A 17,361-nucleotide genomic window follows, 5' to 3' on the forward strand; every position below is an offset into this window, starting at 1 on the left:
TTTAATTGCTTCATGTTCTTAATCATCCTTTATTGAACTTTCTATTACATATAGGCTGAGATGGCTGTTAACCCTTAATGGATCATTTGGATCCACATTGAGTTCTCTGCCCTCTGCAATCTCTCTACCCAGTTTTGTCCTCTAGATCATACTCTACTCCCCAACTTGACTTCCCTGAAAAATGTATGGACCCTTCCTGGCAGCAAGAGAAGCAATAAAGATGACTTTCCTGATCATTCCTTACCTTAACCTTCCTCATTATCTACACTTCCTGTAGGGTTGTCTTCACATCTAACAGTATTGTATTTAAACACACCACAAAACAGAAACAGAAAATAACCCAGGCAGGAGACTGTCAACGAGTACTGGCCTCATGAGTCAGATGAGCACTTTGGTTCCAGCTCAGGCATCGATTTCCCTCTAACTCTAGTCAAGTTACTTACAAAGATCACAGAATGAAAACACACAAGAACTGAAAGGGATCATCGTCCAATTTATTTAAAGGAAAAATAAATTCCTAAGCTGCTTTCTGTGTGCTCTTCACTGTGCTGGACTCAGCCCTCGAGCAGCGCACCGTCTATTGGAGACAGAGTGCATATCAGACACGAAATGCATCCGTGGAGGAATCTCAGTAGATGACTTGTGAACCCCCTAGTTTACAGACGAAGATACTGAAAACTACAATTGGGAAGGCAATACTAAGAGAGTCAAGAATTTTCAAAATATTAAAGGTTCATTGTTATTACTGTCTTTATGCGATAGATGAGACAAATTTTAAATTCTACTTTAGAAACAACTGATAGATTCATTCATTCATTTATTTGGAAAAGTCTAGATTTAGACACTGTGCTAGGTGCTGGGAAAAGACAGGAGGAAAAATATAACTGCAGTCCTCAAGAAGCTCACTCTGAGTAGGAAAGTAGGCAAGAAAAACAACAATTATAGTTTCACAGTGGCAAGCCCCCTCAGTCTAGTTATTGAAAACTATGGGAATAGGTGTGTGGTACCATGTACCTACAGCACAGATTTAAACACACACACACCCAAACATAAACCGATACTATAAATTAGCAGGCCAAGAAAGCATATCGACTTTTAGCCAATAAAAAACATCTTAAGGACAGAAATTGTGATGTGCTATCTGTTATAAGCATGAAGAAACAAGAAATTACTGTTCTGTTTCCCAAAGCCTAAAATCTGAGATACACAAAACAAAGTATAACTCAGTCGGAAGAGAAAAAGCACTAACTTTCAAGGAAGAAATAGCTCCACAGCTAGGACAAAACTAAGTATTAAGGAATGGTCTAAGCACAAGTAGTTTAAATATCCTAAGGAAAAAAATTAATTAAAAAGTTAATTTCCCCCCAAAAAGTTAATTTCCTTTCCACAGATATATAGACTGATGCTCATCATTATATATGTACACAACTACATCTATAGCACATTCTCAAAAAGACAGACCACTGGTAAGTTAAAAAAAAAACATCCTTTGGATCCTCTTTTTTTTTAAGGGGTGAGTGGAAATTGCTTTAATTTGATATGCAACTGTAAGCATTAAACCATGCAGGAACCAATATTAATGAACTAAAAAAAAAAGGAGTTAGTATTTGTGCCCCTAGATACTAATTCCCTAGTCCCAAGATAGAAACTCTCAATGTTTCATGGGAAGTCCCCAAAGACTCCGAACCTATAACCAGGAAAGAACAAAGAAACAAACAAATCTCAACAATAATTTCAAAATAAGCAAAACTGTCTTTCTGGACCATCAGCTCAGGAACAGTTCTGAATTTTTAGACCTCTTTTCCCCAAACAGTGAAGAAACTGGATTTTAAAAAAATAATATGAATGTTTGAATAACATTTACTTAGAAAATAACTATCCTATATTTTAGGGTCTGAGAGGAAAGTGAAATGCTCAGTATTTCTATTATTAATTTTACTATTCATATAATGAAAAAGTCAGAAAAAAAGTCTGCTACTTAGTCATTTTTCAAGTTTATAAGTTAGAAGATTCCTAAGCATTTTGTATAATCTCCTCCTTGAGCTCCCACTGAATTATTCCAAAATGAAGAATTTTTCATTTATAAGCAGCGTATCAATCATTTTGGAACTGAACGCTCCTCAACTGGTTGATCACCCCCTTTCTTGGTAATTTCATGGGCCTACTGTAACCCAGGTCTGACACCTATATTGACCAGCTGATCACCAAGCTTCCAGTAACTACATGAAACATCCAAAGCATCTCCTCACTTCTGCAGCAATGTCCCAATTCTACCTACAGCAATAATGAAACTGGGCCTGGGGCCCTATCAACACCTCAGTCAAAACTAGGACAAGAAGGGGGAAAAGGGAGCTTAAGTAAGAAAGGATCCAACAATGAAGATTTACAAAGGCTAAAACTATATTACTCCTCTCGTTACTTCTCCCCTCTCCCTCCTCCCACCCTTTATCAAAGGCTGACCCTTAACCAGTACCATTTTCCAGCACCTCTAATTTCTTACCTGATCTTTCCTGACCTGTTCCCTCTAGCTACCATACTATTTCTCCACTACCTTTACTTCAATATACAAACCAGGCAGTCATACATGGTATTTACTATATTTTCAAACCTATGGCCTAATTCTCTGTATAGTTAAGCTTCTGTCCAGACTACTACCAATTTATATCCACACAATTGATATCCAAAAATTTTCTCTCAATTCTTCTTGTCCTCCCAGCACCACCAGATACCACTGACCTCCGTTCTCCATAGAAACGCTCTCTCCTCTGTAACTCTACCCCAGTTTTCTTCCTACCTTTAATTCTTCCTTCTCTACCTTTGGACCCCTGGCCAAAGGTCTTCTCCGAGTCTCAGACTTAAGATTTTCACTTCTTTCTCTATACTCTAGCCCAGGTTTCAATTCTTTTATTACCGGCTTTGACTACTTTCTATACAGCAGTAATATGCTTCCACTGCTTCTAGTCAGTTCTTCTTGCATTAATTCATCAAGCATTTGCTACAGACTACTCAAGTGTGTTGAATGTTGAGAAATGTTAGTTTTAAATGTTGTGTTCACTGCTATTATTTTTATTTATAAGAAAAACACCATGTAAGTATTGGAAATGCTATATAAATGTTACCCATTATTATTGTTATTAATATTTAGAATCTCCATGTTCATGGTACCTGAAATAATAAGTATATAGCATGTATTCGGTACTGATTTGATGGAGGAAAGGAGGAAAGATCTTAACATGAGAAGAAACTTCTCACAAAAGTATAAAATTTTTGACATTCTAGGGAGCACTAGAGAAGTTTGTCCAGAAATGGCAAGAAATACATATTTTGTGGTCTACAAAGGCTAAGCAATACTAGGGGGAGTTAGCAGGAGAAGGACTAGGCAACGCAATCCACAGGAAGCAGAGCTCTACGTTCTAAGACTGACACCTACCATGTACACCTGAACTACAATTTGGTAGCTAGAGTTCTGTCGCTGAGACTGTCATAGGATACAAACAAAACTTTTTGGTGAGACTGGCATAAACAGGTACTTACTGAGCATGCCTCTATAATTAAGGTCCATGTCCCGGCTCTCTGATCGAACTTTAATAGCATCCAGGATGGCATCAGGAGACAATAGTCCCGAAGGCCTCACGACATTCAGAAGTTCAGTGAGGCTCATCAGAGGCAAACGCACAGCCTGCATGATTTCAGCATGATTCTCCTTTGTATTATGCTTACACCAATTTAACAAGGCTAGGAAAATATCTTTTTCAGGAGCTGCAAATGAATCTCTTAATACGATGTTTAAAAGTGCTGTCTGAAAAGGATAAAAAGGAAAAAATTCCAGTTATTATGGAGCTCAACCATGTGTATGATCAATAAGTAAAACTTTCCTGAACTGCAAGTATCACTTATATTTAAGCAATTAACTCTTTTTGACCATCTTCTTTCCTCATTCTTTGTGCCATACACTCTTGCCCACTGTGGCTGTGTGAACAGCTGCAGGCATCTTGTACCTAGTCTTTTCAACACACGTGCACCCATCTTTAATTAAAATAACAAGAAAAATGGCAATGTGAGAAGCTGTTGCTCTGTACACGTTCTTTAGCAGAATTTACTTCTCTAAGTCAGTAAGATACATCTAGCTATTTAAAATTCAAAATCTGTTGTTCCACAGGATTACTGCTCTACCGTATTTTTGGGTCTTGTATTCCTAAACTGACTTCCAGCAACACTGGTGTAACCCTATAAGATCTGTGCCTCTAAAAATTAAGCAAAAATCATAGTTACACACAAAACAAGACATGAAGCTTTTCAAATAGGTTTTCCCATTCAAAATATTCAGGTCCTAGGAGCAACACAGAAAGGGAAAGGAAAGACAATCACCAGGGTTCAAAGGAAGACTGGGGAAAAATAGTTTTATTCTAGTTATTATATGATATAAAACATTGCACAACAGTGAATTCTGGGCCAAAAGAGGAAAACAAACAAACACACAAACAAAAAACCAATGACTTAAAGACCATAAGAAGGCTGAGCACTAAAGAACTGATGCTTTTGAACTGTGGTGCTAGAGAAGATTCTTGTCCCTTGGACTGCAAGGAGATCAAACCAATCAATCCTAAAGGAAACCAACCCTGAATATTCATTGGAAGGCCTGATGCTGAAGCTCCAATACTTTGGCCATGTGATGCCAAGAGCCAACTCATTAGAAAAGACCCTGATACTGGGAAAGATTAAGGGAAGGAGGAAAAGGGGGCAACAGGGTTGGATGGCATCACTCATGTCAATGGACATGAGTTTGTGCAAACTCCAGGAGACAGTGAAGGACAGGTAAGCCTGGCGTGCTGCAGTCCATGGGGCCACAAAGAGTCAGACATGATTTAGCAACTCAACAACAATACACATTATCTCCTTTATGAACTTCACCCCCATAAATAAGGACTCATCAGTTGCACTCTCTGTCAGAGAAATACTGATACAAACCAAAAATCAGTATGCAACACCACCAGAGTCCATCTGACGTCATGACATTGAGAACCACCACCCAGTGGCAGTCTCCTGCACACAGAACTTACCAGAAGAACCTTAAAAGAAAGCAGCAGCGACCTGCCTTCCTCTTATGTGATCTAGAGTCTCAGCAGCCAGAGGCAGATGGCCAAACAGACCACCTCTTCCACACTAACAGCTTTTCTTTTATTCTTAGTCCACTGTTATACTTCTCCTCTATAGATATAAATAAAACAGTGCATACTGCCTGCAAATTACTTGGAGACAATGACACACCTTAGAAAGGGAGAGGAAGCCTTCGCTTGAGAGTACCTCCTGAGCATTTCTGTCCATAAACATGCAGCACATGCAGGTTAACTTGGGAAGTGAGTAGAGACTGGCAACATCAAAAGTCATACAGACATTCTGAATGTTAAGTATGGTGCAGAGGTACTCAGAGGTGGAATCCTCCAGCTCCGGAAATCCGTATTTATGAGCCAGGCTCAAAAAGTCCAGCAGCACCTCCTCCTTCTCATCTGTCAGCGTCGCCCGCCCAGTGTAGATGTATTTAAGCAGCATTGTGAATGCTTCTGCAGTGGTGTCTTGAAGAGGGATTTCGGCTTCAGGCTGAGATTCTCGCATTCCACCATACAGTAATGCTCTGCACATCAGAGGAGAAACGCATAAGGAAAACTTCAAGTAGGATTTGCTACAAAATTATGCAATACAAGTTATCAACATAATAAAAAAAGGCATAAATGTGTTTAGTGACAAACATTCAGGTGAAGAAATACATAGTAATCACTTAAAATAGATCTCTAAAGCAAGAGAAATAATTTTAAAACTATTTTGAATTAATTCTATACACAACTAATGAATAATCTTAAGAGCTCAAGAAATAAAATAGACATTCATTAATTAGAAAGATGAAAGTGCTCTTTTGAGAGGAACAGTGAAATCAATATAAACCTGTTAAAGGTCAAGAAGGTAGTTTAAAAAAGTAAAGTTCCATAGGAAAAGATGTCATCAGATGAAAACAATTAAATATAACCAGGTGCTATGCTTCCCGTCAGACTGGCAGAAATTAGAAACCTGTTAATACTTTCAGTATTTTTAAGATTAAAACAAAATCCCCACATTATTGCTTATCTGTTCATCTAAATAATAAAAAAGCAGACAATCCAGTCAGGTAATAAATTTTAATTTCTACCTCTATTACTCTAGGGGGAAAAGAGGTTTTCTCGTGCACTATTTTAAGAGTATAAATGAAGACCTCTTTTTGGAAAAGAATTTAAGTAATGTCTATTCAAATCTAAAATGTGCATACCCTTCAGCTGAGTAATCTCACTTTTAGGACTCAATAACACAGCAAGATAAAGATAAATGTATAACAAGATATCTTGAAACAAAGGAAAAAATCTTAAATGTCCATTAAGTGGAACATGGTTGGAAAAAACTATGATATATACATTCTATGCAACCATTAGAAAGATCAAGGGAGAGCAATATATACTGTCTTGGAAAGATATCCAGGACATAGTCGGTAAGTCAGGTTGCAATCCTTATGTGTAGTGTAGGAAAAAAGTGTATAACACATACTTAGATTTGTATGCACAAAGGTATATATAGATACACCTATTTATATTGAGAAGAAATACATATTAAACTGTTAACAGTGGTTGTCTCTAGGAAATGGAAAAAGATGTCTGGGAGGAAAGGGTCTTCATTTGTCAGTTTACAAATTAAAAATGAAATTCATGATGGGATTATAGATGATCTGACTTTCCTATTTTGTCTTTCAGTATTTTTCATATTAAAAACAAAATCCCCACATTATTGTTTATCTGTTCATCTAAATAATAAAAAGCAGACAATCCAGTCAGGTAATAAATTTGAATTTCTACCTCTATTACTCTAGAAGAAATAATATGAACCAATTAAAGCTTCCAATCCATCAGCAAAGAACAAAGGAAGTGTGAAGAAAAGGAAGAGTAATGAAATGGGTGAGAAAGAAAACGTGAAGAAGTGAGAGCAAGAGAATAAGCGGGCAGAGAGAGATCCCCTCACTCCTGTGATTCTCAGAGCAGGACTAGCATTTCAAAGTGTCCCCTCATGCTTGCCTAGAACTCCTCCCACCCTCCCCCGACAAGCAGGACAGGACATTCTTGTTTGCCTCAAAGAAACAGCTGAAACTACCCACCAAAAGATTCATGAATATTTTGAGCATACTTCTTCACTGGGTTATACTCTGCCTAAAAACACTGGTGAAGGTTTCCATTAATCCAGAGCACATCCAATCAATGACCTTAAAGTTACTATTAACAGATTAAAGGACACCTTCCTGGGGAGATCTTGCCAAGACCTATTCTTACTCCATTGTGATCCATGGCACTTACTTGAATTCTCAATGCTTTAAAGGTGGTTTTGACAAGGACTCCTGGGAAGTCTTAAATATGAACCCCCAACTTGTGGAAGGTTCCCTCTGGTACCGTTAGCTTGCCCTTATCTGGAAATTGATAGGCTCTACGACCACACTCATAAGGCCTCTCCAGATGGCTAACAGTTAACTTTCCCTTGCACAAGAACAGTATCAGCAATGAGAATCAATCTAAGCTGGCATTGGTAATGACTGAGTTTAGCTTAGTGAACCACCAGATATTATAAAGGTCCAATACCCACAAAGAGACAGCAAGAACAAGGTCAGTAAGTGAGAGGAGTATATTCCATTCATTCAATAAGCTCTTCAAATGTCTAAGGATACTTGAGTTTCTTTTAAGAATATACTGATCACCTAAAAGATACCCAGATACAGTTGTCTCAAATTCTTTTGAAAGAGGAAAGATATATAATAGTAATAAACACTAAACCTAAGGCTGAAAAGTTCTAACTTAATAAAGACTGGACTCTCACAAGACACTTTAACAGAAATGAATGGAAGAAAGAAAAGGGAAATACAAAAGCATACAGAGGACAGACTGGTAAAAATAACGAGCTGCCTCACCTTGATAGGAGCATGTTAGCTTGAACTCTTAACAGATTACTCGTGTCTAAGCTCCTGGCTGCCTCTGTGTTGGCATTTTACATGTACAAGATAGAATGTTCTAAACATGTTTATAAAGCACTATAGTAAGAGTTCTAGCTAAAGAGTAAATATTTCCAAGAAACACACTCTACTACAATGTGTGTGACTCCAGGTGTAGGTTTTGCTTCTCAATTAATTATAATCATAAATAATATCAGACTGTGGTTTTCACTAGAAGGTAAGTGAAATTTTCTTCATGCTTTCCACATCTCAATTTTTAGATATCAAGTTTCACAGGCAAATCCATGATTTCAAGGATATGGACTCTACAGATTTTTCAAGGATATATTATCAGTCAATAATTCAGTAATGATTCCCTTTTAACTAACATTAGGTAACATAGACAGTAATTAGACCTTAGTTTAATATTTATAACCCTGGAAATTAGGGGTCTAAGTAACACACAATAGCTACTTATAAGTACAAGTATGCTTTCTACATAAATTAACATTTTGTTTAGTTTTAGCACTAATATAACTATGAAACTTGGTCTCAGTAAATATTTAAGTTTCCTTTACTTTGGGGTTGTCAAATTACATGTCTCAGAGATAGATCTGTTTGTTTACATATAGGTCCTGGACCTCAGTGATCTGAAACTAAGAGGTCTACATGTTCATTGGCAAGTCCAAAGGTCATTCTGCCTATACAACAAGAGGCCTGTCTGCCAATAAATCAGTTTAAGTTCCATTAGTCATCAACTGTGAGGCGAGGGTAAAGGAAAAAAAGACTCAGCCTGAGAAATATTGTTGAGAACATGGAAAATGGTTGATGGGGTACAGTTCAGCCTGAGAAGCCTTCCAACCCTATGATGATGACTCCTGAAAGGAAAAGGTATTTTCAAAACTATAACAAAAGTCAACAAAGATGAAATGCTTATAGATGCTCAACTGAATGATTGCTAGAATCTGTTATGTTTTGTTACATATTTTTCATAGAGTGGAAAATACCAGTGTTTTCTACAAGTGACTTGTATCTTCAAAAAGTAATATACACTTACCGAAAATATTGGCACCTTGCTGCTAAAATTACCCTGTGGGCAGGAAAACGTTTCTTTTCCACAACAAATGTGACGTCGCCATATTCTTCCCCAATCAACAAGGCGCCGATATGTTCTGACAAAATGTGCACATGGTCAATCTCCCCCACGGCAGCAAAGGGGCGAAGAGGGTGGCTGCTACTCATCGTGCAGAGCAAGTGGTAGTCGCTGATCTATCATATAAAGAAGGGATGGGAGACGGTGAGAGGAGGGGAGTACACTGCAAAAACCACACACTATAAACACAGACAGAGAAAAATGTATTTTCTAAAAAATCACAAAAGAGACCGATTTTATCATCATCATTGGTATTTCTATTAACCTATCTATTCTGGGAAGTAGTTCAGCCTATTTCCATTAACTCCACTATCCTCACCACTTTATCACACTAAAACTCAGGATCTTCAAACAGTAACAGCACTTGGATCTATTACAATCTAGAAAACTGTGTTCAAACTGTGTTTAGTCCCTTATTTCTAAGTATCTCAGGAAAAAGAAAATCAAGAACCAGAAGAGTTCCTCTTTTAGCACAGTTGTATTTACTAAGGTGGGTATAACTAGCTAGACCCAGTGGAAAACTCATTCAGGCATGGATCTAGACCTAAATCACAAAAAGAATAAACTAAATCTGATTTCAAATAATTACAGAAGTTTTGCTCTGAAACCATCTTAAGTATTTTATTAAAAGATTATAATCTTCTGAAGTCACAAAAATAAATGGACATTTATTAATGGAAGCTTGTAGTAAGCATCCTAACCTCCCTCTAAGAAAGAAAAACTCCAGTATTTTTCTGAAGACTGTAACTTCCAGTTCAAACTTTTATCCCTGACAAGCAGGTAGCCTGTGTTTATCACAACATCATTACATTTAATCTCACTTCCTTGCTTTTCTTTCCTACAAATGCAACTGAAAATCAAAAGCTTAAAACTTGATTAACGGCTTTACATATTAGAAAGGGGAGTAATTATCTTTGAAAGCTAAAAATGGTTATATTATTAACTATCTACTGTACTTGCAGGTAGTACTTCCCAGATGTAAGTAACCCAGCAAGTGGATGAAAGCCCTCACTAGCGTGCAGGTGTCTGAAGTGCTGATGTGGCTGACAGCTTAGAGGTGAGACAGCTCAGAGGTGTTGTACTTGAAACTAGAATTGAGTCAGATATTCTGTCTCCACTAGACCCTCCTCCTCCTTGAACTCTCCGCTTATACCAGGATTAAAGATTAAGCCACTCCTAACCTTTACACTTCCACATTCAGGTTCGTTGTCAACACGGTATGTGATGCTTTCCCGGTGGCTCAGAGGTAAAGAATCCACCTGCCAATGCGGGAGACGCTTGTTCGATCCCTGGTCCTGGAAGATCCCACTTACCACAGGGCAACTTGAGGTCATGCCCATGACTACTGAGCCTGTGCTCTAGAGCCCAAGTACCACAACTACTGAAGCACTCATGCCCTAGAACCTGTGCCCTGCACCAAGAGAAGCCACCACAATAAGCCCGAGCACCACAACTAGAGAGTAGCCCCCACTCACTGCAGCTAGAAAAAAAGCCCACACAGCATCGAAGACCCAGAACAGCCAAAACTAAATAAAAATATTTTTAAAACTAAAAGACAAACTATGTGAAAAACTATGTGAAAAAATTGTCTTTATCCCCAGAGACTGTAGTGGAATACCCTCACAGTCCAGTCTCCCCAGTTACCTGCTACTCCATGCCCACTCCCAACCGAGGGGAAGAGCAGCAAGGAATGTGATGTAGAGGAACACAGAGGATGAGTTAGGCAGGAAACACCCACCCCAGATGAGTAAAAGAAGCTCCCGGCCCCTGGTAGGACTATCAGAGGGCTACCAGCATACTCATTCTCAGGGCAAATCCCTCTCCCTCAACCGCAACCTGCATTTGAAAGCCCTAAAACGTGGATCATCTCCAGTCACCTGTGATTTTTAGGACCAAATTCAGCTTAAAAGGATCCATTTATGAGTGTCCCCAGAACATGTGAAATTCAATCCCTTAATATGTGATATACAACAGTCTAACACAGAAGTCGGCAAACTTTTTGCAAAGGATCAGAGAGTAAATATTTTAGGCTTTGCAGGCCACATAGCCTCTGTCACAACCATTCAACCCTATCATGAGTAGCCATAGACAGCAAGTAAATGAATGAACATGGCTTCGCTCCAATAAAACTATTTACAGAGAAGGGCTGGATTTAACCCTCAGATTATAGTTTGCCACCCCTACTCTAAGAAGTGATCAAGGACTGACTATACTCTACATAAAGGATCAGATTGTTTTGCTCTTTGATTTCTGGCTTGGTTATCCAAACAATGTTCAAAATAGTACTATCATTTCCTACGTCAGTCATGAAATTCTAAAACTCACTGGTACCTGATTTCAAAATTCCATTCTCCTTCAACAAGAACTGTCACAACACTATCCAATAGTTCAATGATGATGCATGACTCCAAACAAAATAGATGTTTTCCCTACCAGAAAGGATGCCATGAACATACCCAATGAATATGTACTCTGGTATATTATCTTAAAATTTTATCTAGGTTATCCGTGAGACTCAAATGATTAACTAATGACTCCTGATGGACAATGATAGATTCTTGGTTAACTAGCTCAAAGGTAAATTTATAATTCCTCAACTGATATAATAAACTTTAATACTACATATATAAATATCTATTTTAATAAGTTTTCCAGATTTGTACTTCTTAATATGTAAAATTTCTTTTTGCTAAATTTACATTCTAATTATGCTTTTCCACCTGGAGGCATGAAGCAAAGATTGTCATGTATACGAAACAGACACTTAGTAAAAATATTTTAACAAAACAATAATTTTTATTGGCATACAGAAATAATTTTAATTAAACCAGTGATTCTCAATGAAGCTTGCCACAACAGGAATCACTGAGGAGCTTAAAACCCAAAGATGCTTGAGCTCCACCCACCAGAAATTTTGATGCAATTGGCCACTATTCTGAAGTGATTCTAATGCTCAGCCTAGAAAACACTCATTTATTTAGACTCTACTGTTCTCGGTTAACATCCCTTCTCAGGTACATAAATATGCAAACAAAACTTCTGCTAAGAAAATTTATTTAGGATACGATTCCATTTTTAATCTTACTGCAAAGAGGCAAATGATGCTAACCCAGTTACCAGTGCCATAGCTTGTATGCAGAAAATATGTTCGCCCAATGCCCTAGCTTATCCATGAAGTGACAGCTTGGGTCCATCCACTTGCCATTAAAAAAAAAAACATGCTTTAGAAACCACACATCAATAAAGTTAGCATTTTAAAACATCAATTTAAATTTGATAAATAAAATTAAGAAAAAATTAAAGCTCACAGAGTAAAACTGTTTACTGACATATTTCTTATACTTTAATGCTAATACTTATTCTGCTACCAACAACATATGTGGTCTTTGACAAGTGTTCTAACTTCCATGAGATTATTTCCATACCTGTAAAGGCAAAGTTATAGTACATTTTTTTAAAGTTGTATTTTAGAACTCTGCCACCACATTTTAATACCACTGTTTTGTCCTGTCATATGAAATGACTCTCATGACTCAGCATATGGATGGACTCATGATTGTGATTTAATACAGCAAAAAAAAAAAACAAAGCAAAATCAGCAAAGGTTTTGAAAACGTACATGTAGCAAAGTCGGGGAAACCAGACGCAAACTTTCAAGGCCCCTCTCCCAGTGGAGTTACACTGAATGTGCTAAATTCCCCCAGGAAGTTGTGACAGCACATTGCCCACCGAGAAGCTTCCTAGCGACTCAGTACTCAGGGTGCTAAATGAGAGCTGTTGATATAGATAAGCATTGAAAACAAGGAGCCTAAAAACCTATCTGACATACTGATTTAACCTTAGATTTGGATAGGAGAAAGGGATACTAAGTAAATAACGTACCCCATCTGCCTAAATGAATCCCTAACCCCTGACCTCCCAATATGTTAGATCCAAACCGTTCCATGGACAGGTTTCTTCAAAACTTTAAGGATCAGATAATTACAGTGGTATTTAAACTATTCCTGTGCACCTGAGTTTTCTACTTCTCATGAAGCCAATTTAACCCTGACATGAAGATGTGATCATATCACACACTCAGTAAAAATGAAAAAAATCCTATGTATAATATTGGAAAACAGAATTAAGCAAAAGGAGCCATGACAAAGTTGGTCAATTCCAAGAAAGATATGAATATTAGCAAAAATAACTGCCATCAAAAGATTAAAGGAGAAAAAACCATGTATTAGCTCAATAAAAGCTAAAATCCCTTTTAAAACAATCATTAAGAAGTTTATTTTTAAAGTTTTAATTGAATAGGGATAAATGAATACTTTCTTAACTTTATACACACACATCCTAACTATAATAGATATGTGTGTTTAGTCATTCAGTTGTGTCTGACTGTGTGTGACCCCACAGACTGTAGCCCACCAGGCTCCTCTGTCCATGGGACTCTCCAGGTTAGAATACTGGAGTGGGTAGTCATTGCCTTCTCCAGGGATAATAGATATAAGAAACTATTAATAATAAAAAAAAAACTAGAAACATCCCTAGAAAGTTTGGAAATAAGACAAGGATACCTATTCACCATTATTAACATTTTTCAGAGGCAAAACACAATGCAATTAAGAAAGTTAAAGGTAAATGGATTAGGAAACAAACAAGCAAAATAATCATAATTTGCTGATAATCTCATTGCCTACCTGAAAAAAAATCCATGAGAATCAACTGGAAAAAAAAGTGAGAAAATAAGCAAGGTTCACTAAGGTGACCACATATATTATTATAGTTGACCCCGGACATGGGTTTGAATTGCATGAGTCCACTTGGATTTTTTCAATAGTAAATGCCACAGTACTACATGAGCCACAACTGTGGATCTCAGATGGACAGGGATAGAGGATACAGAGGAACCTCAGACATGGAAGGCTAATTACATTTGAATTTTCAACTGTGCGGAGGGTAGGCACCCCAACCATTGTATTGTTCAACAGTTGACTGTATATGAAAATATATAGTACCCTTTCATGTCCAAAACAACCAGACAGAAAATATGAGACAACCAGACAGAAAACATGAAGGGAAAGATCGGTAATCTATAACTGTCATATCTAGGAATAAACTCATAAAACATGTAAAGTAAGTTATAAAACTCTTCTGAGGGATTTAAGAAAAATAAATGAAAAGACATACAGTGTTTGGAGATGTTGTAAAGACACCAATCATCTCTAAATCACCCTATAGAAAAGAATATTTGATATTTTATTGTCCTTCATATTGTTAACAAAAACAAAGCTTTAGCAGCAGAAAACAAAATTCACCAAAATGTTCCTGGTAGGGATACACAGTTAAAAACAATAATTTGACAAATGGGCACACATATTAGTAAACTGAGAAGGAAAAATGAGAATTTTATATTTATCAAGATATTTTTTAAGATGAGAGAATGTTCTAATTAATACAGGAATTAAAAGTAATAATGATCAGAACCACAACTGAGTTTTTAAAGTAAATTGGGGTTAAGAAGTTTATCTGAAAGAATAAATATGCGATTTCACTTATACTCTAAAAAAGAAGAGCAATGAAAGGAAGCCAGTGTACTGGATGAGAAAGCAAATCATAAATTAGAACAATTAAGCGATGTCATTAAAACATTAAAACGTTAAACATAAAATTAAACATTAGTCCGGAAATAAACCCAAATATACACAGGTATTCAGTATGCTGAGAAAGACTGACGGCAAAAGGAGAAGGGGGAAGCAGAGGATGAGATGGTTAGACAGCATCACTGACTCAATGCCCATGAATTTGAGCAAACTCAGGGAGATAGTAGAAGACAGAGGAGCCTGACGTGCTATAGTCTGTGGGGTTGCAGAGTCAGACAACACTTAGCAAGTGAACGGTGTGTGTGTGTGGGTGTGGGGGGGTGTGTGTGTGGGGGGGGTGGGTGTGTGTGTGTAAATGTAGTAGCTCAATTCAGTGGGAGAAAATATAAATTTTTTCAATAAAAAATGTTGGCTAGTCATTTTGAAAAAAATAAGCTGGATATTCACAAAAGAGCACAAAACTAATTAAGAATGTCAACTTCAGCACTCTGTAACAGTAAAAAAAAAATAATAATAATAACCCTTAAATGCCCATTTAATGGGAACTGGATAAAGAATGATAAGCCTATACAATGGAATATTGTACAATGATTTAAAAAAATAAAGTTAAATACCTTACTGACATTGAAAAATCTTAAATATATGTTTACATGCAAAAAGGCAAGCTGCAAAACAATAATATAACCTTATTTTGTTAAACACATAAAAAGCACACACCAAATTGTTAACAAGGGTTACCCAATGGATTAACCATTGGGCTATGGGAAAAATTTTACACGGCATAAAATCTATTTCTATAATGTTTAAAATTTTTATAACAAGCAGGTTCTATTGTAATAAAACTATACACAAATATTTCAATAACTTTGACCACTAAAATCACAAATTAAATTGGTTTTTGTATAATATAGCAAAAGTTTTAATTTGCCACATCCAGTAGGACCTGACTTAGTGACTAAGACAGAATGGTAAACAGAGGGATTATATATTACGCTACAAGTAAAAAATAATTAACAATTTGAAGTCAAGGACAAAAAGTTCATTTACACTAAGACAGGCAAAAAGTAATGAATATCAGATACCTGGGTAGCATAGCCTACTAGGACTCTGTACAATACATCCCGAATAAACGTCTTCACCTTAAGAGATTTTCAGTATGACTTTTCTCCATTTACAGCATATTTTCTTGGATGTAAACAAAGTGGTCTGAAATTTGCTCCTGTTGACAGTCCCAGAGTCTAAACTTGCTGACGTTCACAGGATAGAGCAAGGGTAATCTATTCACTCAAGCTGTTCCTTCAAGGTAAGAGGAAAGAGACGAGTAGGAAAGCAAGGGGAACAGAGACTTACTCTAAGAGAGGAAATGGTACCATTCGTGATATCATATACAATTACTAGTTGAGGGTTCTGAGACTTCATAGGAATTCATTTACCAGGGATGGTGGTATAGAAACTATCCTATTTTGTGTGTGTGGTTGGTTAAACTTTCTTGGATTCAAATAAATTAAAAAAAAAAAAAACAGCTAAAGCTGCAGTATTAAAATTCTCAGGGTTACTGACTATTTATTATGCAATAAAAAACCCACATGCATTTGTTCTCACCGAAATAGCAAACAACGTCCATCAATAAAGCAAGAGCAACATATGTAGTTCATGATGTTGCTGTTGCTGCTGCTGCTAAGTCACTCAGTCGTGTCTGACTCTTAGCGACCCCATGGACCACAGCCTACCAGGCTCCTCTGTCCATGGGATTTTCCTGGCAAGAGTACTGGAGTGGGGTGCCATTGCCTTCTCCCAAGTTCACAACGTTGTAATGCTATAATTGTGAAAAAACCAAACTGACCTAAATATCAACTTCATTACTTAGAAGTCACTTCCAACAGAACTGTTTACAAACTTTTCTTTAACAAGGGTTTACTATAATTTTTGAACTTAAAGTTTACTCTCCAGAGTTTAATCAGGAAATAGATAAAGACCAAAGTCCTACCAGGTGGAGACGCCAGAGAGTCCTTGAACGCTGTATAAATCTCCCCTGGGAATCCCTCTGTGCCCCATGTATTTCTTGACTGAAAGAACTTTATGAGAAAAAAGACCTGTTCTTTAATTGCAAAATATAAATGATTCTTCTCTTGAGGAAAGAAATGGCATTTATAAGCATATGGTTTAGCACTTTCTTCTGCGCTTAGTACCCATGTGGTGTGTACTTTGAAGTAGTAATCCTTAAACTTTAAATTAATATCGCTTGGGGAGATAAATGATGTCCTGTCTGCATCTTAAAACACTCACAAAAAATCACATTCTACTTTCTCATGGGAAGGATGCCTCACTTCTTTTGATATATACTCTACCCTTGTCATCCAACAGTTTGAATAAACAGGTGTGGACTGACAATACTGGTAGGTGTAACCTTGATTCTGATATTCTGCAGATCCATTTTTAAACCTTGCAGAAGAGCAGCATCATCAGGCAGTAAAGTGCTACAGTGAGAAATGACTGGAGTTCATGGGCATTTTCTTGTCTTGGGATTCCTGAAATGTCTTTCTTTGGGAAAAATTAAATGATTTTTAACATCCAGTCCAGCTCCAAATTCTTGTCATTCTATGATTTTATATGTTTGTAAATAAATA

At 37.0% G+C, this 17,361-nt stretch overlaps 1 protein-coding gene across 4 annotated transcripts in view; it reads right to left on the reverse strand.

Annotated features, from left to right (window-relative positions):
* Positions 1–17,361, reverse strand: part of BTBD9 (BTB domain containing 9) — a 437,363-nt gene that overhangs the window by 392,273 nt on the left and 27,729 nt on the right. For all 4 annotated transcript variants that reach the window (XM_088831208.1, XM_055407251.2, XM_055407252.2 and 1 more), the window contains exons 2-4: positions 9,051–9,262; positions 5,269–5,632; positions 3,535–3,799 (exon numbers count right to left, since the gene is read on the reverse strand). In XM_088831208.1, coding sequence (XP_088687334.1) covers positions 3,535–3,799; positions 5,269–5,632; positions 9,051–9,235 — 814 coding nt within the window. In that variant the 5' untranslated portion in view covers positions 9,236–9,262. The remainder of the gene's footprint in view (positions 1–3,534; positions 3,800–5,268; positions 5,633–9,050; positions 9,263–17,361) is intronic.

Source organism: Moschus berezovskii, chromosome 23 (genome assembly GCF_049115385.1).
Source record: "Moschus berezovskii isolate FMDL1 chromosome 23, NW_MosBer_1.0, whole genome shotgun sequence".
Lineage (NCBI taxonomy): Eukaryota > Metazoa > Chordata > Mammalia > Artiodactyla > Moschidae > Moschus > Moschus berezovskii.